Raw genomic sequence first — 20,630 nt, 5'->3', positions numbered from 1 at the left:
AAGAAACTTGCAACTGATTGACTGTGGCTTTAGACACATTGCCAAAGTTTTAGATCTTCTTGGGAAAAAACAATCTCTGGCCAACTGGTAGGGACAATAAAATCAGGAGAGGGAAACTAAACCTGGGTACCAGTGGGGCTTTTTTACTGCTAGGTGAGTGAATAGAATATTTTCATAATGTTTTGTAATTCCTTTTAGGATCTTGTAATTATCAGTGAATTCTTCAGCATTTCAATCTGGTTTAGTTTTATTCTTCTGAGACTCCCAGAGCTTTGTTTTTCTTTCACATTCCTCTCTGTAATCTTTCTGCCTGTGAAAGATAACCTGAACTCTTAAAATGTAAATTGTTTTCAAACTTGTAGGAAGCAGGTTTGGGCAGAAGGGCTCTGCCTTTTACAGCCTCTGTGCAGCAGGGAGGGGGCGAGGGTAATAAACTACTGAGGGATGCAGTGTTTAAATCGGGGATGAAAAAGAAATTTGGGAAAGGCTACCAGTCATTATAAGAAATGCTAAGTAAGGAAAGGCTCTTACAAATAATGAAGGTGAGAAAGTGACTGTAGAAGAGAAGCTGTGGATAACCTGGAAGGGATCAAGGAAAGGTTGGATGGAGCTCTCAAAAACTTGCCCTAGTGGAGGTGTCCCTGTCCACGGCTGGGGATTGGACCTGGATGATCTATGAGGTCCCTTCCTACCCAAATTATTCCAAGATCCTATGAAATCATTCCAGCATAAAAACACCCACGGGAGCGATTTAGGGCAGGAGCGTCATTGGTTTCCCGCCTTTGACCACCAGAGAGAGCTCATGCAACAGGATTCCCAACGTAAACGATAAACCAAAACCTGATGGAAAACATCAATTCCCGCAGTTTTGGGATCGGGTGAAAACGGGAGATGGGGACCAGGAACAGAGCGGAAAAAGAACAGTTTGTGGGCCACCAAAAAAAAGAGATTTTTTTTTTTTTTTTTTGCAGTGGTCTGGCAGGAGTCAGAAAAATGGTGAATTTTGCCCCAGTAAAGTATTGGTTGATTTGTTTGTTTGTTTGTTTAAGGTCTGTGAACACTGAACAGAATGGACATGTGTTCCTGCGGATATGATTTAACTCTCCTGCCGTCCTGGGCTCTCAACAAGGCTCTGCAGCTTTTCAAACCTGTGAAAAACCCATGGAAGTGTGTGTGCTATTCCTGCAGCTGGCCAGCACACCCCACACATCACCACAGAAACTGGGACTGCCTTCCAAACGGATCAGGGCTTGCTCCTAGCTCCAGTCCACCTGGAGAGAGAACAGCACCAGCAGAGGAAGGATATTCATTTGTGAGGCTGAAATCAAGCACCTGCTGTTTTCTTATGGATTTGATGAACCACAGGCTCCCCACCTGTAAAACAGAATATTTTCTCACTGGGATATTGTGGAGGTTAGTACAACCATGCTAACCTGACACAATGCCAGAGTCCCATCCAGCAGACAGCTAAAGGGCCCTAAAAAAAAAGCAGGATATTGGATGCAGGGCAGAGCACAGCACCCTCACAGTCAGGGACAGCTGTGCTCTAACATTGTTTATGCAAGTGCTGCCACAGGGAGACCACACAGTTGAAAAAGCACATTCCTTCCTGGAAAAAAGCTCACAGAACTGAGCAGAGCCGGAGCAGAATTCTACACATATTGACAGATATTACTCTGGCATTTAAGAGATCTTGGAGAGCAGTCTAAAAGTGGCAAATATTGCTTTGTTCTCACAAACAGAACTCTTAATTTGTGCCTGCCCACACACACATGGTTCCTCTGTGGCACCAGTGGAACCTTAGCTCTTTGCTGTTGCAGACCTCTGTGGTACTGCAGTCAGTGAACTCTCCTGAATAAAACAAAACTTTTTCTTTTGCAGGGCTATTTTTAACCCAGAACAGCTCGTTGGCCCAATTCAGTGTGTACTCCCATGAAAAGCAGCTGTGCTGGCACAGCCATGGGGTGGGAATATGTGGCTGCCAGGGAGGATGAGGACAGAAGCTGCTGGCACAGCCCTAAAGGAAAACACAGGGAGCTGCAGCCTTCAATGTACAGATGAAAATATGCACAATATACTGAGCTGGAAGGGACCCACAAGGATCATCTATTCCAACTCCTGGCCCTGCACAGACACCCCAACAATCCCACCCTGGCCATCCCTGAGAGCATCGTCCAAACTCTCCTCGACCTCTGGCAGCCTCGGGGCTGTGCCCATTCCCTGGGGAGCCTGGGCAGTGCCCAGCACCCTCTGGGGAACAACCTTTTCCTAAAATCCAACTTAACCCTCCCCTGGCACAGCTCCTGCTCTTCCCTCGGGTCCCGTCCCTGGTCACAGAGCAGAGGTTGCTGCTGTCCCTCAGAAGGATGTTGAAGACCACAAGGAGATCTGACCTCAGAGTCTTCTTCTCCAGGCTGAATAAACCTTGGTCCTGTCCCCAGTCCATTCTCATAAGCCTTTTTCTCCAGACCCTTCCCCATCTTTGTAGGCAAGGAATGGTGTGGCAGCAGGGCCAGGGAAGGGATTGTCCCCCTGTACCCCCCTATGCTGGGCACTGGTAAGGCCACATTGGAGCGCTGTGTCCAGTTCTGGACCCCTCAATTAAGGAAGGACACCGAGGGGCTGGAGCATGACCAGAGAGAGGAACAGAGCTGGGGGCACCAGGAGAGGCTGAGGGAGCCAGGAGAGCTGAGCCTGGAGAAAAAAGGACGAGGAACCTTCTGGCTCTGCACAACTGCTGGAAAGAAGGCTGGAGCCGGGTGGGGGTCGGACTCTGCTCCCAGGAAACAAGGGACAGGACGAGGGGAAACGGCCTCAAGCTGTGTCAGGGGAGGTTAAGGCTGGACATCAGGAGGAACTTCTTCCCAGAGAAGGTCATTAGACATTGGAAAGGCTGCCCAGGGACGTGGCGGAGTCACCGCGCTTGGAGGTGTTCAAGAAATCACCGGACGCGGCACTCCAGTGTAGTTAAGAAGGCGGTGCTCGGTCCCGGGTTGAACTCGACGATTCCAGCGGTGTTTCCAGCCCGATCGACGCCGGGATTGCCCGGATTCACCGGCAGTTCCCGATCCCAGAGCGCGTTCCCGCCTCCCCCTCCCAGCCCGCCCTCACACCGAACCCCCGCCCCGCCCGCGCGGGGAGATGACGTCACGGCTCCCCGCGTGCGGTCACGTCCGGTAGGTGAGGTCAGGCCCGGGGCCGCCATTTTGAGCGGCTCCGCGGGCGGCGGCGGCCGCGGGCGGGGGAGGAGCGCGGCCCCCATGGCCGGGCAGTTCGACTCCGAGGACCGGGCGAGCTGGTACTGGGGCCGGCTGAGCCGCGTCGAGGCCGTATCGCTGCTGCAGGGGCAGCGCCACGGCACCTTCCTGGTGCGCGACTCGAGCACCATCCCCGGCGACTTCGTGCTGTCGGTGTCCGAGAGCTCCCGCGTCTCGCACTACATCGTCAACAGCCTGGGGCCGGCGGGAGCCCGGCGGGCCGGCGGCGAGGGCCCCGGGGCCCCGGGTGAGTGACCCCCAGGGCCGGCGGTGCCCGCAGCCCCGGCAGGGCAGCCGGGGCGGCTCCGCTGGGCGCCCGGGCGGTGTTCGCAGGCGTGGAGCCCTTTGTGGTGGAATTAAGCCGTGTTCGGAGCTGGGGCCGCTGCCCGAGCAGAGCCGACTGTCCGCACCTGCCGTCCTGTGCCACAAGAAATTCAGCGTCCTGGAGTTGGGCATCCCGCGGCTCCAGCCTCGCACCTCTTTGTTTTCCTAACCCCCTTAGCGATAATTCATAGATTTTCCGTGTCATCTCAGCCGGGAGGTGGTTCTGTGGAAGTGTCATCTCCAAAGTTTGACTTCTGACAAGGCAGTTTGGCGTTATCAGGGAGACTGAGTTCGAGTTTGAGTGGTGGGAACTCTTCAGGATGTAAATGCAATGTTTCTTGGAATCAGATGTGAAGTTCAATTTCTTTCCCCTTGAAAGGAGGAGTTTGATATTATTTCTCATCAGCTGAACGTGTAATGATGAAAACAACACACTGAAGTGTAACACTGCAAGTGCAGAAGGTGCTGATTGTGCCAGAGGGAGAAGCAGAATTTTTGCTTTTAATTCAAGTAAACCTTAGCAGTGCAGAACTCTTGGATGTGTCAGAGCGTGCAGTCCAAAGGCACTGGTGTCCCTGCTGTGGGAATTAGGGAAGTTGGTGCTGGAACTGCTTGAGTTTGGATATTGATCCTTGCAAAATGATATGGATGTGTGATTGCCATCTCTGCAAGGAGACACTAGATAATTTTTAATTATAGTAAACCTGTGTAGTGAGAGATTTGGTGAACTTATTTGGCATAAAGTAGACAGAGACACTCTGGTGTAGGTCTGTGGGTGGAATAGGATACCAGTGGTGGAAAGATGTAACAAGACTTGTTTTATTTTTCAGTCTCGGCACAGAATGTTTGACTAAGGAGATAATCTGAGAGAAAACAAGATTAGTGCTAGTAGGTTTGCAGTGTCATACAGGGGAAGCATTTCAGATTGGAAAAATGGGGAAAGTCTAAACTCCTCCTGTTTATGCCAGGAACCTCCTGGAGCTGCACAGTGCACTCGGGTTATAGAGCTCCACAGGTAGGAGTTAAAGGTGGCTGAATGCAGCTGGAAGTGGAATTTATTGCTGCTGTGGGAGGTCAGAATGTGGTGGGTTCCTGTTGCTCTGTGTGTGCAGGCAGAGGTTTGGTGCTGTGATTGCTGACAAGGATGGCTGGTGTTATGTAGAGCAGAGTCAGTCACCAGGATGCTTTGTTGAGAATCCAACCTAATTGTATTCTCAAGACAGTGAAAAACACTGGGTCATGAGTGTCTGTCACTTCTGGGCAGTTGTTTTTGGGGGAGCAACTCGTCTCTGGAAAAACAGTGGCATCACTTCAGCAGTCCTGACATTTTTGTGTTACATCCTAAGCTTAGTGACATTTTGTGGCATTCTGTGGGCTGGCTTTGGTTAAAATCATGAAGTACCTTGTAATTCTCTTCTGTTTTAAAAGAGTAGCTATGTAAGCTGGTGCCACAGTAGGCTTAATATATCTGAAAAAGTATAATTATGTTTTGGTTGGTCTCCTTTTTATTTGTCCTCTGGAGGTTCTGGGGAGGGGTGATGCATCACTCCTGCACTACAGACACTCCCACGCTGATTTTAGTAATTTTAATTAAATCATGCCTTCATGCTGATACTGCTGTCTTCACACTCCAACCAAAGAAGGTGCTGGGGAGGTATATATTGAATTATACTTCAAGTGTAATTAAGGTGCTCTTTCAGAAAAAAATAAGTGGGAGGTTGTTCTGCAGTGGAAGGGAGGTGAAAACAGTAGAAGATTGAAGATATTCCATGTTTGGGTAGGGAAGCTAATGCAGTAAAAGGAGTTAAATGATTGCAAATTGTCCTGCTTGTTCACTGTGGCCAAGTTAAGACATTAGGGAAAACAAAATTACTATATTTTAGTATGGTACAATTCTTTTAGCAATTTATTGTTTGGCAAATACACAGGTCTCTCTGGGAAATTTGAATATTCCAGGTTGGGTTCTTGGATTGATTTGTGTTGGGCTCAGTGTCTGTGAAATTCCTGGCTGGTCTCAGGGATAGGAAGCATCAGCACAGAATGAATGAGATGAGGAGCTCTGGCTTCCCTAAAAAACACACTGTCACAAAAAATGATACCTTCTTTGATTTCTGAAGTATAAAGTAAACTTGCAAACTCTTTGTTAAATTGTCCTTTTGACTGATGCTGCAGTTTCTAACTTCTTGCAGGTGATTTTTCAACATAACAGATTAAAAAGAATTTAACAGAATTTTTTATGTCTTCCTGGAATGTTTCAAGGATGTTAAAAAATAGGATAAATCACTGAATTATGGGAAAGAAAAACATTCTGTTTTCAGTGGAAAGGGATAATTTATGATGAAGTATCACAGTAATGGCTAAAGAAATCCCAAACAAGACAAAGTGCTCCATGCAGGCATTAGCATGGTGATGGACAGCAGAGGAAATATTAAATATATCATGTGCTTATGATGTGACATGGGGGCTTGGGGTAAAAATGTGTGATATGCACTTAAAAAATGCCTGAAATACTAAAGATAGAAATGCTCTCTGTTGAGAGTGCAGCATTATAAAGACAGAAGCCTTATAATGTTGTTAAATTTGTCTGTTTAAAGTTGGCAAATATAACAGATAAAATGCAGAAATGGATGTTTTCACATTTATGAGTTTTAAGAACATGGTTCTGAATTGAATTGAACTTCCTGGAATCAGAATCCTTACAGAATGATACCCACACTCAGCCCTGGGTGAAGTGGCTTTAGGCATGTGTGAGCAGAGTGGTTTAACTCTGATGCTTGGGTTTTGGTTTTATTTCCAATTTTACATTAAGATAAAAATATATTTAAATGAAAACTAATTGTAACTTTAGAAAGTGCCTTTATTAGACATCTGCTCTTGTCCTCTGATCTGTAAATGATGACTGCAGTGATCAGAAATGAGTCTAACTCCTGAGTGAATGTTTTCCTGGTGTGCTCAGAGCTCTTCCACTCAATAGAGTTTTATGTTTTTACAGGGTGTTCATGGGGTTTATTTGTTCTGCTCAGCATGAGTAGGAAGGTACTTGAGAACAAGGAAAAAAGGTGTTCCTGTGGGAGTGGGGGAAGCACAAGGGCTGGAATGTGGTGCCTTCAGAGCCCAGTTCCCATATGCTCCAGGAGGAAGTGGCTTACATCACTGGGGTGTCTTACTGGTGCTCTGTGTGATAAGAGCAGCTTTTCTGGCCCTAAGCACACTCTGAATTGGGAAAGGGAGCCAGCCTTACAGAATAAACTAGATGAAAAAATAAAGACCTGTTTTTCTGTGAAGGAAAAGTTTCCAAGCAACTTCCTCTTTATTGGGAATAAAGAGAAAACTCCTTATTGACACTAACAATTGGAGTGAAGAGAGAAAAGCAAACCCCCTGAGATGTCTGAGAAAGTGAGAAGTTGCTCTGTGGTTTCACCACCTCCCCAGCCAGCATAATATTGTGTGGTTTACAGCCCTGATTCCCCAGGATCTGGACAATATTTAAAATATACAAAAGCACTTTTTCCCAGACTGACACAAAGGCAGCACAGTGTCAGAGCGTTGTGACAGGAGGGAATGTGCATCATAAACAGAGAACTGATATGAGCCAGGTTTGAAATGTTCTTCATTTGTGGGACCCTTAGGATTTTAACTCTTTCCTCACCTTTTGTGGCATCCTGAGCTGGCTGGAGTTATGTTAGTGGAAATGGAGTCAGGAAGAAAGAGTATACTCAGCCCTTTGTGCTTCTCATTCAAAAAGTTAATCTTGCTCAGCTGAGCAGTGCTGGTGGTGGAGGTACTCCCTGAGCAGCTCTTCTTCAATTGTGCCAGGCTGCAGAAAGAGAATTTCCAGTACTCAAGTGTCCCAGTTTTCACAGGAAGTGACAAAAGTTCCTCCAGGAACTGGACTCACCTTTCCATGCTTGTGCTCTTCCTGAGAGCCCTCAGAATATGTGCACACTGTGCTGCTCAGGCTTGTGCCTTCCAGAGGAATCCCAGGATCATGAAGGAAAACTGCTCTTATTCACCAAAAAACCCCACTCACCTTGTTGCTGTAACTTTTTCTTTGTTAGATCTTGCCTGAATAATTCCATTGGCCTGCAGGTATGAGCAGTGTCACAGTTCAAACAAGAGGCTGAAGAATTCCTCTGAGCCTGAAATCTGTTAATCTTTGAATTTCATTATACCAGGGAATGACAAAACTCAGGAGCCTGTAGGGAGTGGAATAATTTCCCCACTGCATGTGAACATCACTTGGTTCATTGTAGCTGAAGAAGATCCATATAAGACTTAAACTGATGGAAAGTTTTCCACTTGCTTGGGAAGGTGGAATTGTATTTTATTTCCGATCTGCATTTTACCACCTGTGACTTTGAACTTTGTTGTCCTTTTTATGCCTGTTTTAGCTAAATTTTAGAAGTTTTCTATTTAAGTTCTCCAGACGATTATGAGATTGCTGCCTTTATATTAATTTATGAATAATTTAGTTTATAGATTTCTTGTTCTAGATGATCTGTAGCTGCCTTACATTTTTTAAAAGAAAAGCATCAGAAATACACGTGGTTTTCTAGCAGTGTGGTCTTTGGGAGGGTGACATCTCTCCTTTCTGATGCTTTTCCCTCTGTCCCTTCAAGGAGTGCATTGATCTTTCTGATGCCAGAATTTGGAGGGTCTATGTCCTCTGGTTGTTCAGCTGTGTAAAATACCTCTTAGGAGCTGATTTTCCAGGATACAGTACAGTGATTTCTGTCACTCTTTCTCTGTACATAATGTTCCAGAGGACTTCTCTTCTTAAAGTCCAACTTGTATTCAGGTACACTTGGCAGGTCCCCCAGGCTGTTGTGCATTAATTCAAGCGGGTGAACCTGTTCCAAAGGAAAAAAAAAAAAAAAAAAAAAGACACTCCAAAATACCTTGTTCATCCTGGTGAAGATTGACCAGGCTGATGAATGTTACTGATGAACTGCTCATTTCCTGTGACCTGTGAAGATTTTTCAGTGAATCCCACATTGCTGACAGAGCTCAGCTCCCTGGCTGAGTCAGCTTGTAGCAGGTTTCACTGAGGTAAATTGGTGTTTCAGGATCTCTGTTTCTGTCATGTGAAATAAGTTCCATGTCAGTAAACTTCCCTGAGACTCAGTCTTCTCCATATGGTTTGCAAAGAGCTTTGCTGCTTTGCTCTTAAAGTTCCCATGACTTTTTCTTTTTGCTCAAATGTCAAGCCTTGATCCTTAAAGCTAAAGCTAAAATAGTGCTAGATATTTGCACATGTTTCTGTCACCAGGTTGGTCTGAGACCTGATGTGTTCCTCACTTCTGACTCTAGTGGAAGTGCAGCATTCCCAGATCCTGTTTTCCACTGAGCTGTTCTGAAGTGGTGCAGGCATGCTGCCTGTCCAGCCAGAATTCATGTCCTGTGAGCCCACAGAGCTGACAGTGCCACTGGGATGAAATTCCAGGGTTCTGGCCAAGTCTAGAGCTCTAAGTTGCATCTCAGCAACAAACGTTGAGGGGGTTTTGCATCCTCTCAGCACTACACTGTGGGAGAATGTGATGGATTCTTAATTCTCTTCCCATGCTGGGCTTGCTTTTCTCACTGATAATTACATTAACTTCCTTTATCTCTGGTGATGCCAGTTTGAGGGGTTTTTTTGCAGTTTTTCAAGGCTATTGCTTTTGGGTTTTGGCTCACTATGTTTGTATTCATTTCTTTTGAGAGCCTTTCAGGGCTGTTAAAGCATGCAAACATGCTTTTTCCAATGACTTAGTTCTGCTCCTTCGAATTTCCTTTAACCAGCTCCACTAATGCTCCTGTTCCTTCAGAATACTTCAGAACTCATTTCTTGGGTGTTGGTCTTATTGAATCTGCCCTTTTCTCTGTTAGAACCCCTTTCTGTTCTCCTGAAAGAACTTGTTGTAACATTAGCTTTCCATGCTGACAGTGCTACTTTGCAGGGAGTTTTGGATCAGTGACAGCTTGAAAGATTCTGCTAGCTTTGTACTCCAGAGCTAAGGCTTGGGACCGTTAGATATTCCCTGCAGAGAAAACAGACTTGCAAAGTAAGCATCTCTGTCTTGCTAAAAGAGTTACTCATTAAAGTATAAATCTTTTCATGTGCACTCTCTTCCCCCAGCCTTCTCCAGTTCTTCCCATAACTGATGGCATGGGGCATGGTGGAAATAGAACATCATGTGTGTGTTTTTCCTCAGCTGAGCCTGAAGAACATAAAATGGAAAAAAAAAAAAAACACACACAGATTGGAAATGGATATTCTGCACTTGTAGTGATGCTTATAATGGCTTGGATGTGAACATCATCTGTATTCCAATGTATTTGAGGTTTGGATTTATAGCTTAGGCTCCATCTGACAAATGTGGCAAAGAAGCTACAAGACTTGAGATTAAAAGGCTGAGTCATACCTGTTATGAAAATATATGTTGTTGCTTTGCATTGCATAGAACGGAGATAATTTTCTTAGTGGTACCTTTTATCAAAATGAAAAATAACTTTATTTGCTCATTAACATCACTTGTTTGCTGCCATGCAAAGCAGTTTTCTGTAGTGTCCATGCCTTTAACCCAAGGTGTTACAACAGGTAAATAACCACTATTGCAGTGTTGTTCTTTGGAAATAGATCTGAGCAGCAGAAGAGAGTTAAAAAAAATAATTTCTTTGGAATGGTACCAAAATTTACTTCCTATATTTAGAGTATAAAACAGGAGAGTTGTGCAGGCTCCTGAGAAACCCTAATGTACTGAACATTTTCATCTGTTGGGTCCATATAATACTGAAAGAAACAAAGATATTTTTAGCATAATTCGGGAAGTTTGGCAGTGCCAAAGAATTTATCTTTTCCTTCCTTGACAAAATCTTTTTAAAAAAACCTGTACTCACGATCATGATAGTGCTGCCTTTGATTGAAAATGCTCAGAAAAGCTGAATATGATGTCAAGGTGATCAAATCTGGTGTTAAAATACTTCCGCTTAAATATATTTCTTTTCTCAAATGTTTGATTTATAGTTTTAATGCTCTCCTTGACATGTTGCCTTCTCTTTTCAGGGTCGAATCCCACCAGGTTTCGAATAGGTGACCAAGAGTTTGATTCTTTGCCATCTTTACTGGAATTCTACAAAATTCACTATTTGGACACTACAACCTTGATAGAACCCGTTTCGCGCTCGAGGCAGAATAGCGGGGTTATCCTCAGGCAGGAGGAGGCCGAGTATGTGCGAGCCCTCTTTGACTTTAATGGCAATGATGAGGAAGACCTCCCCTTTAAGAAAGGAGACATCCTGAGAATCCGGGATAAGCCTGAAGAGCAGTGGTGGAACGCAGAAGACAGCGAAGGGAAGAGGGGAATGATACCCGTTCCTTACGTCGAGAAGTATAGACCTTCCTCTGCTTCAGTCCCCACTCTGATTGGAGGTAACCAGGATAGTTCCCACCCACAACCACTGGGTGGGCCGGAGCCAGGGCCCTATGCCCAGCCCAGCATCAACACTCCGCTCCCTAACCTTCAGAATGGCCCTATTTATGCCCGGGTTATCCAGAAGCGAGTCCCTAATGCCTACGACAAGACAGCCTTGGCTTTGGAGGTACATAATGGGCAAAACTTAGAAGGAAGAGATCTGTTCAAGGGATTTCCCTTTCGCTCCCTTTCTCCATTTGGAGGAATGAGAAAGGGAAAAGCTTTGTAATACTGGTTTTATGTCATCATTAATAACTTATGGATAAAATGAGTGACTCGAGTCACTTGTAAATTAGATTCTTGTTGATTATTATTAGGTTACTGAACCAGTATTGTGTCTGTTGTCAACCATCACTAACATAAGTGTTTCCCCATCCATCTTTTCAGTTCTGAAATGTTCATTTTGGGGGGAGGGAGAGGGAGTAGCTCATAAATTGTGTGTCTGAACCTGTGTTTGCTGTTGTGTGCCTTACCACAATCTGTACAAGGTGTGCTGGGTTGTTTGTTGGTTTGTATTGTGTTGGGTATTTTTTTTCTCCTCAATGTGTCAGCAGTTTTAAAGCAATCAGTGGAAACATTGGTACACTTTGAAATTACCTGGACTGAGATGATCACACATAGAATTGTAACATCGCCTCAAGCAGATTACTTTGGGTTTAGGTTTGAGGCAGGAGCATTTTACAGTTCACACCACAGTTTGTTAGGTCTGGTATAAATCTGCAGTGATTGATGGAGCAGGGCTTGTAGTAAAGCACTGAGTTTTCCCCGGGTTGATTCACTTCCTGACAGGATCAAGTAATTGCCCAGGCCCTTTTTGGTTTGTCTTTTTTCCTCTTAAAAAGGTGACTGGAGCACTCTATCTCTCCATATCAGATAGTTCTTCCCCAAGTTACATTTGAGGAAATTGAGACTAAGATATTCCCTGTGGCAGACCTTTGCCTTAGGATATGTAAATTGTATCCTTTAATCTAGGCTTTCTTTGAGCTAGAGGCTCTGGAATTTCCTGATACCTAATTGACTTCCTGTTTATATAACATTTTAAGTACTTGGGAAAAAACAGTTTCTGTGCTGAGTCAGAGCATCTCCTCTGCACTCTCAAATACTTTGTGTAATTGTGCATAGCACAAAAGGCACTCGAGGACTTCAGCGATCTGGCAGCTGTAGGTGTGTGTCTGGTGCAGAAGTGGGAGATGCAGCACATACTGCAGATGGATAAGTGATGTACAGCCTGGCAGATGTGAAATCTCTCCCATGTAGGTAGGAGATAAACTCTGAGTTGCTACACATTCTGTTATAGGGCTGAATATCTTTGGATTGAGAAGCAGGTAGGGAAATCAATGTAAACTCACCAGATTTGGGGGACATGTGAGGATTTTTACCCTTCAAACTCTCATAAAGGTTAAAAGGCTGTCTCTTTCCCTCTTTTTCTCACCCTTTCCACCCAGTTACCTCCTGGAGCTTGGGAACATTCCTGAATGCAGGCTGTTGTAATTACCAGATGTTAGATTGGTTTCGAGCCTCTGGATACTGTTGTGGCATATTTAGCAAAACCTTTTGGTTTTCTTTCTGAATTTTGCATTCTGTTGAGCTTTAACTTCATACTTTATTCCACTAAAGAACCCCACACTGCTGCCCAGTGCAGGATTTGGGAGCATGGAGTGAAATAGGGAGAGTGAGGAAATGCTGCTAATCCAGGCCATAAGCAACTTAGAGTGAAAGGAAATGCTTTCCACGCTGGAGAGCAGCTTGTGAGTGCCAGGGCTGATCTTAGGCTAGTTCAATCCTCTTCACCAAAACTCACATGATCTGGCAAGAGTGCTGTGCCTGTAGGAAGAGCAGTTTTGTGGGTAACACCTTTCTTTTCTAAGCTACCTTACACCTCTAGAGTCTTTTACCAACTGATGGGAAAGGTTGAGTAGCTGAAGGATTTGGGAGAGGCAGCTGAGAAGTGTCAGCTCAGCTTGGCTGTGTGACCACAGGAGATTTCTGGTGTCCAGAAATGGCCTTTGTGGGCCTCTTAAAACTACTTAAATATTTGTCAGTTGACACCTTGGCCCTCTTGATTAGGGTGTTATATTCCTGTCTTGCTCTCCATTTAAGAAATGCAATAGCAGTTGTGGTTCTTCATTCTGTATGTAATACTGCAAATACCTCACTTTTAAAAAGTGTGCCATTTATCACTGCTTCTACTGGCCTCCAAAGCTTTGCAGCTTTTATCACTTCCAATCACAATGTTACTGAGTTGCTTTCAATGTCTGTACAGGAAAAAAAAGTAATATGTACTTCATTTTATCCAAGTTTTCTTCAACCTGTCTATCAAAGTGCTGTCTCTTGTTGTCTCCTTTCTCCACATTCCCTTTCACTTCATGGTGTTCCTTCTCTGTTTATTTAGAGATCTCTTTCTTAGGTAACTTAGTAGAGAGCATTATGTAAATCTTATCAGGCCATTTTTGCCCAGACCTCTTTATAAATACAGCAAGTGGGATTTTTTCCAAATGAAAACTCTTATCCTTAAATCTGGCAGTATTCATGGGAGGGGGTGGATCCCACTGCTTCTCTTAGAAAAATAGATTCTTAACATCAAACAGTTTTTGCCCAAACTGCAAACAGAATATCTGTGCTGTTCTGTTATTTTAAGCCTGACATGCTTTTGAAGAGTTCAGGGAAAGAGGATCAGAGCAGATGATGTTCTAATAAAGTCTGTGCTCTATTATGGAGAAAAGATTCAGCAGGAGAAGTTAACATTTATTTTGCATGTAACTGGACCTCTTCAAGGAGTTTTCAGTCTATTTTAAGAGAAAATAGAGGAAGAAAAGGGAAGATCTGTGTGGTGAATGACTCTGAGATCGATGGATTTATTCTTTTTCTTTGTAACAGTAGCAGAACTCTGCCACCTTGACCTCGCCAAAGAGGAGTACTTGGAATAAAACCACAGCATACAGAAGTCTTCACTTGAACCTTCAGTTTTGCTTTGAATCATATGGGTGTATTTAGTTTTAAAGCTTCTGATGAAGACTGAGACAAACCTGGCTTTCTAGCAGGGTACAGTGTTGTTCCTGAGGTGCTGTGCTTGGTGGGATGATGCACTATGGACTAATGTTGCCAGAAATCAATGCTGAAAGTGAGGAGAATTCAGAGACAACATCCACTCCTAGCCTAAAGGTTTTAAAACTTCAGCACTTGTAATAAGTAATTTTTGGAAGGGTTCTAAATTGTCTTCAGGAGAGTGGTTGAAATATAGTTTGCTAGGCAGAGGTTTGAAGCAGATCTAGAAAGATCTTTCAGTTAGTCAGGATCTAATGGAGCCATTTTATTAAGGCAGCATTTATGAAATGGTCCATGCTTGCTTAAAGTTAGTCCTGCTTTGACAGATGTAAAGATAAATGTGTAAGAGTGAATTAGAAGGTTTACAGATACAAATGAAATGGGAATAAAAACTGTATCAGTGTGTCTGCTAAATTAAATTACTGGCAAAAAAAGGAATATTTGATCTTGGAGGTCTCTCCTCATTTAACAAGTACTGAAAAGCAGCTTTCAAGTGTAGCTTTGTATAGTAATGGGAATTCATAATTGAGTGTCCCTTGGCTGCAGTGACCCTGAAACACACCTGGAAACCAAGAACCAGCTACAGGATGCTGGGGCAGTGAGGGAGTTTCACAAGCATCCCATACTGTAACTGTCATTGCTCTGTTGAACCCACCTTTTGCAGGTGAGTTTATTGTAAGGCATCCAAGATAAACACTAATTAGGGTGTGATAGAGCAGAGGCCAACAGTCTTAAGACAGCAAACCAGTGCAAGTGGTGCTTTTCCCTTCCCAGTGGGTTGGAGGTTAAATACTGTTCTGGTGAGGGCTGATCTGTAGGTTATATCCAGGTCTGAAGCAGCTTGAATTTATCTGGGACATTGTTCTGGTAATGGCTGTGATTAGGAAATCAGATTTTCCACTTCTAGTATTGTCACATTGACTCTTATCCTTGTTAAATTACAGCTGATGTATTGTTTTGGTCAGCAGAGTATTTTTGTTGGTACAACCCCCCAGTGGTTATTAGCAGTAGCAAAATTATACAAACTGCATGATTAAATTCCTAAAGAGCTGAAGCTTGCATTCAGAACTGGAGGAAGGCTTCCTTTTTGCCTGTAGCTAATACATAAGAGGATTTTCTTCAAAATATGATTCATTAAAATGTCTATACTAATGACTACAAAAGGCAAAAATAAAGCTACAGCAAGAGTCCCAATGGGCCTCTCATTACCAGATAAGTAATCATGAGAGGTATGGGAAGCTTAATTAAATGTCCATGAAAGGGGTTGAATTTATGAACTGTTAAAAGCTGTTCTGGCAAAAGATTTGAAGTGATTAAAACCTGTAAAGTTAATGGAGATTGGTAACATCTGAAATTGTTTTCCTTGTTCTTTCTTGGCTGCCTGGAAAGTGCAAATAATGAGGTTGTGTTTTGGATGGATTTGGAACACAGTGATGAGCATCTGTGTAAACTATAACTCTATATTCAGTGAATTTCTGGATGAAATGCAGAGAGGCCTTTGGCCACACCTTCAGAGTTTATTTACAGTATTAGTGAAAGAAAATAGAGTCTGTCTATCCCAAAAGCATCCTCCATCTGTGATGTGGGAAGAATTCTAAAAACCGTTGTATGTTACTTGTAAATCAGATTATTGATAAAATTCTGCAGAGGGGTGGAATGGGTACACAGCTTTTCAGTGGTGCATTCATATACTCTTCAGTGAGTGTCTTTACAATGTAAATTGTGCTTCCTTGGGTTGTGTAAGTGCCACTTTATTAAGCACCCTTAAATATGAAACAGAGTTGGGGACTGATCAGATCTAGACTTGTGTCCTGATTTGAACTATCTGCACGGCCCTGGGGAAGTGCCTGCTTTGCAGTTTGTCCCTGTGTCACAGGGGGATGATAGAGGATGCCTTTGGAATTGGTGCTGGCAATATTAGGGTGGAGATTAGAATAGGAAATGTATTCCTGGGCAAGTGGGAGAGGCATCTGTTGTTTTTACTATTCCCATGAGTGCTCAACTTGGCAGTGCTGAGTTAATGGTTGGACTCAATGACCCTGAAGATCTTTTCCAACCTAAGCAATTCTGTGATTCAGTGGGATTTATTTCTCCGAAAAATCCATGCTGGGAAAGCCTGAAATGCCATCTGGCTTTGCCTTTGGTAGTGGCTGACTGTGGATGTCCAGAGCAAGAACAGAGAAGCCTTATGGCACTTCTTATACACTTGTTATAATTGTTGAAGAGAGAGAGGGATCCTCTTCTTTCCAGAACTTGAAAAGTGGAATTCCAAAAGATTGCAAAACCAAGGAGCAGTTGAGCTTGCAGATTAGTGTCCACTTGGTCCAGGTGCAAGCCTTCCTTCTTTTATGAGGCTCTGGATGGAGTCTCAGCAGTGTGCAGGTCTCTGTCAGCCCAGCAAGGCACATTTATCAGGTTAGCACCTGATGGCAGGACCCAGGAGCACTTGGAAAGATTGGTTTTGGATTGCTGACTCTTTAGCTCAGGTAGTTCTCACCTGATCTAGGTACATTTCTTTATATACTTTCTTGGAGTGAATGGCATTGGGGGCAGGCTGGTGTGTCAGACACTGTCAGGACTAAAGCTGCTTTTTATAGATGTGTATCTGGTATAAGTGGGTGACAGCACACCAGGGAGGGGTGGCAGCTCATCCTGCCTGTGTTTCTGGTTTGTAACATTTGTTTTTCTTACCCCACAGGTCGGTGAGCTGGTAAAGGTCACAAAGATTAACATGAGTGGTCAGTGGGAAGGAGAATGTAATGGCAGACGTGGTCACTTTCCATTCACACACGTCCGTCTGCTGGATCAACAGAATCCTGACGAGGACTTCAGCTGAGTGTGGCTCAACAGTTGCTCTTACAGATGGGAACAATCTCAACTTGTTTTTATTGCAGATGCCATCAAGACTAAGCTCAGACCGACACTGCAAGCGGTATTGCTTGGATAAGCATTCTGATAACCTGCAAACCCCTGGGACTCAACACCACCATTCCTTAAGAAGGGTCATGTAATTCAGGGTACGACAGTAGATAACTCGTGTGTCCAGTGGCAGAACTAGGCCATGATTATAGGTTGTAATGCCTGCTTATGTCCATGTGCACGGCAGCCTGGACCTTGCCAGCAGCAGCAGCTGGAGAAAGCAGTGCTGTAGATGTTCAGAGAACATTTACAGCTCTCTCCGGGCCCGTTGCTTATGTTGCTTCTTCCTCAGGCAATGAAGATCAACCGTAGACAATTCAATACCTTGATAGAAATTTCACAAATTTATCCTGGAGCTCTCTCCATGTTTTTTTCCATCCTGGGTTCTCTGTCCTAGAAAGGCTCTGCAGTGCTCTGCATGGTCAGTTAGCTGTGCACAGCACAGACTGATGCAGGACCCGTTGGGCACAGCCTTATGATTTACAGATCCTTACCATTTTCATGGTAAATGACAGATCCAATCAACCTCAGAATTCTAGAAGCTTGTGGACACTAGATTGATTTCTTCAGTACTGTTGATGCTTCAAACATAGCAGCTGATTTTAATTTAAGATTTTTATTAACACACAGTATCTCCTTTTATCTACAAATACAAGGCTTATGGAAGTGTAAACCTCCATATCAGTGCTGAAAAATACGTGCATAGCACTTTAATACGTAGCTTTAAAGCAGTGTTTGATTCACTAAATATACTAAAATATTGACACTGCTTTCCAATAAAATTAAATTGTGTAGGGCTAGTTTAATTTTTCTAGAATTCTTCAATATTGTACAATACTGTTACAGTACAAATCAGTGTCAAACATGGTGAACTGACAAACCAAATATTAGTTTTATTTTAAAGACAGTCTGGGGACTCTTCTGGTTTAATTCCCATCTGTAAAATATTTGATAGTGAACTCATGAGGATTTTATTTTTAATAAACTAATGGAAAATAATTGTGTGCTTCTGGATTGATTCTCAAAAGGCATAATAGAGTAAATATGGCTTCCTAGCTCATGATGAAAATCAGTACATTGAGTAGGCAGTATTATGCACTGCTTGATGGTTGTTTTATAGTCTGTTCTTCTAATTATCTGGTTTTCTCTAATATAAATCAGAATGGATTTAGTAAGTTTTGTAAACTGAAATTAAACACTGAAGTAATTCTCCCTTGCCTGTACCCTGAGTTGTTTTCCAAGCACAGTACTCTGATGACCAAACTAAATTTTGTAACTTTGACTACAGTATAATCCATGCAGAAGGGTTTTTCTAAATAGCATCAGACTGAAACTGTTGGGTTTGGTTGCTTCAGACCCGTGTGACCCCAAGGCTCATGGGGTGCACGTGCTGCAAAGGCCTTTGCTGCAAGGCACCGACCCTACAACCATACTGGTAACACTTTACCTCAGAACTCTGTAACATGCTGGAAATTATAATATTTCTGTTCTATTTAAGTACTAGTTGTTTTACTACAAAATTAATCCATCAGCAAGTCTGAGTAATGTTCAGGTTATGGGCACTCATTAATTCTGTGGACTAATGTTAATCACACTTGTCCATCACCAGTCTCATGAGCACTACTGAGGATTAATGTCAAAAACTGACAGCAGGGACAGTGGGGTAAGAATGGAAACAAGGAATTGCAGCTCTGTTCTACCTTGGATTGCTATTCTGGTTAGGGTGACGTGCCAGTGATTGTGGGAGCTCTTCTAGCTTAATACAAAATTTACTTTGAGGGGAAAAAAATTGTGAAACTAACTCTAGGTTCTGTAACTCATCAGGCTCTTTAAGGCTAATTTGTGGTTTTCCTCTGATCCTGATATTCACTGTAACTGTTCAGGGGGTTTTGTTCAATAGCTGCACTCTAAATAACAGACTTAATACTGAGTTTTTCAGTTGCCCATATATGCTTATGTTTTTCTTCAGGTATTGCAAAAGAAATACAATAAACAGTGTGTCCTTAGAGTAACACTGTTCTGAAGTATTTTTGCCAACTGCAGTTAATGAAGGCCTATATATTTGTACCTTTCCAATCAGGAATTTGGATACCAAAAGATCATTTTTCTGGAAGTTTTATTATGCAAACCTTGCATTTTTAATACAAAAGACATGAATTGAATTAACTAGCAAGTACCCTGCAAACTTTGTAGATGTGGTTTTGTTAAGACTGTATAAATTGTGAATATTTGTACACTTTGAAAGAGCAAAATAAGGAAACTAGAGGAGTCTTAATAGCTGCTGTTACACTAGAATTCCAAGTTCTTATCAAGCAGTTTTTTTAGCTGACTGATACATTAATGCAACTGTTTTCCACTCTTCCATTCTAAGCTGAAATGTGATTTTGTTTCATAGGTGATAGAAAGGAGTATGAATTTGGACAAAATAGACATTTCAACTTGTCAGGCTCTTCAAGGCAAATAGGTAGAACCCATGTCCATGAACATGTAGAGGAAATCCTTTTGTGGCCTTTGTTTATCCTCTTCTATTTGTTCCCTCCCTTCTCCCCAAGGCGTGCAAAAAAATCATTGCTCAGAATGTTGGTCACAATCTTTTGTCTCTTCCTTGGCTGTGGTTTTGGTCTCTTGTGCATAGGCAGGTGTTAGAACTAGAATAATCATTTCTAGAAATACACCATGAAAGCAGAATGCTCAAGTACACTGTGTTCTTCTGGTGCATTTACATGTTATATCACACTAAAAAGTACAACTGGCTGCTATGGTTTTTTAATATATATTTCATTTTGGTAAGCCCCTGCCTTTTTACTAATATATGACCTGGTTAAATCTTGTTAATCTGTTTGAATTGTATTTGTTAATAATGCAAAGATTTCTAATCATCTTTAAGAGTAAAACACTTCCTTTTTGTTAATGGTTTTGGGGAAGGATTCTAACCAAACCTGTTTGAAGAAAAATATGAACATGTGCCATTGTATTATAACACTATCCACTTTCTTGACAGTTAAAGTCCTTTTTTATTTTTTTGTAGCATGTAATGTATATGTTCATAGTACGTGAAGTAAATAAAAGTATAGCCAAAACTTTGACTCAGTCATTCTCAATCAGTTCTTGGAGTACTTGCATGTAATAATTAAAAATAGAGGGGCTATGCCAATTTTAATTGGTCATGTTAGTATGAAAATAATTAAACATAGCCACTACAGAAGTAAGACAAACCAAGATAATTAACGTATCAAACAATAAAATAGGACTTTTTTTGAAAGAAGGTGACTTTCTGTAATTAAATGAGTCAAGGGGTTGGGGGAAATGTATATTCTCATTTCAAAAATAACTTGTGAGGAATGTTAAGATGAGATTTTGTAGCTCTTGCTCTCAATTCTACCTGCACAAGTGTGTCAGGGAAGAGTCTGGGGATTGTTTGGATGGGATGTTTGGGAAGATAAAAAGCTGTTTATATATTCTTAAAAACATCAGTGAACACAAAGTTACACAAATAAATACCAGCTAGAATCTCCTGCAGGAGTCTACAAATGGTTCAGAAGAGCTGGTTTTATGTGTGGTGGTGTGAGAGCACTAATTCAGTGAAAGGCCAGGGTGTGCAGGTGCTGTCAAGGGCTGAAGGACAGAAAAT

General features: G+C 42.7%; 1 protein-coding gene across 2 annotated transcripts; it reads left to right on the top strand.

Moving 5' to 3' along the window:
• Positions 1–3,182: 3,182 nt before the first annotated feature.
• CRK (CRK proto-oncogene, adaptor protein) lies at positions 3,183–20,085 on the top strand. Of its 2 annotated transcripts, none has more exons than XM_009094720.4 (3): positions 3,183–3,504; positions 10,627–11,162; positions 16,779–20,085. In XM_009094720.4, the coding sequence occupies exons 1-3, from the start codon at positions 3,261–3,263 to the stop codon at positions 16,914–16,916; spliced, it is 918 nt and encodes a 305-aa protein (XP_009092968.3). In that variant the 5' UTR covers positions 3,183–3,260; the 3' UTR covers positions 16,917–20,085. The 2 variants fall into 2 exon arrangements, with proteins under 2 accessions (XP_009092968.3, XP_050837690.1); XM_050981733.1 differs by having other exon boundaries at positions 10,627–10,992; positions 16,779–16,922.
• Positions 20,086–20,630: the final 545 nt, after the last annotated feature.

Source organism: Serinus canaria, chromosome 19 (assembly GCF_022539315.1).
Source record: "Serinus canaria isolate serCan28SL12 chromosome 19, serCan2020, whole genome shotgun sequence".
NCBI classification, from domain to species: domain Eukaryota; kingdom Metazoa; phylum Chordata; class Aves; order Passeriformes; family Fringillidae; genus Serinus; species Serinus canaria.
Note: the sequence above shows the minus strand (reverse complement) of the source record. Positions and strands in the feature narration are given on the sequence as shown.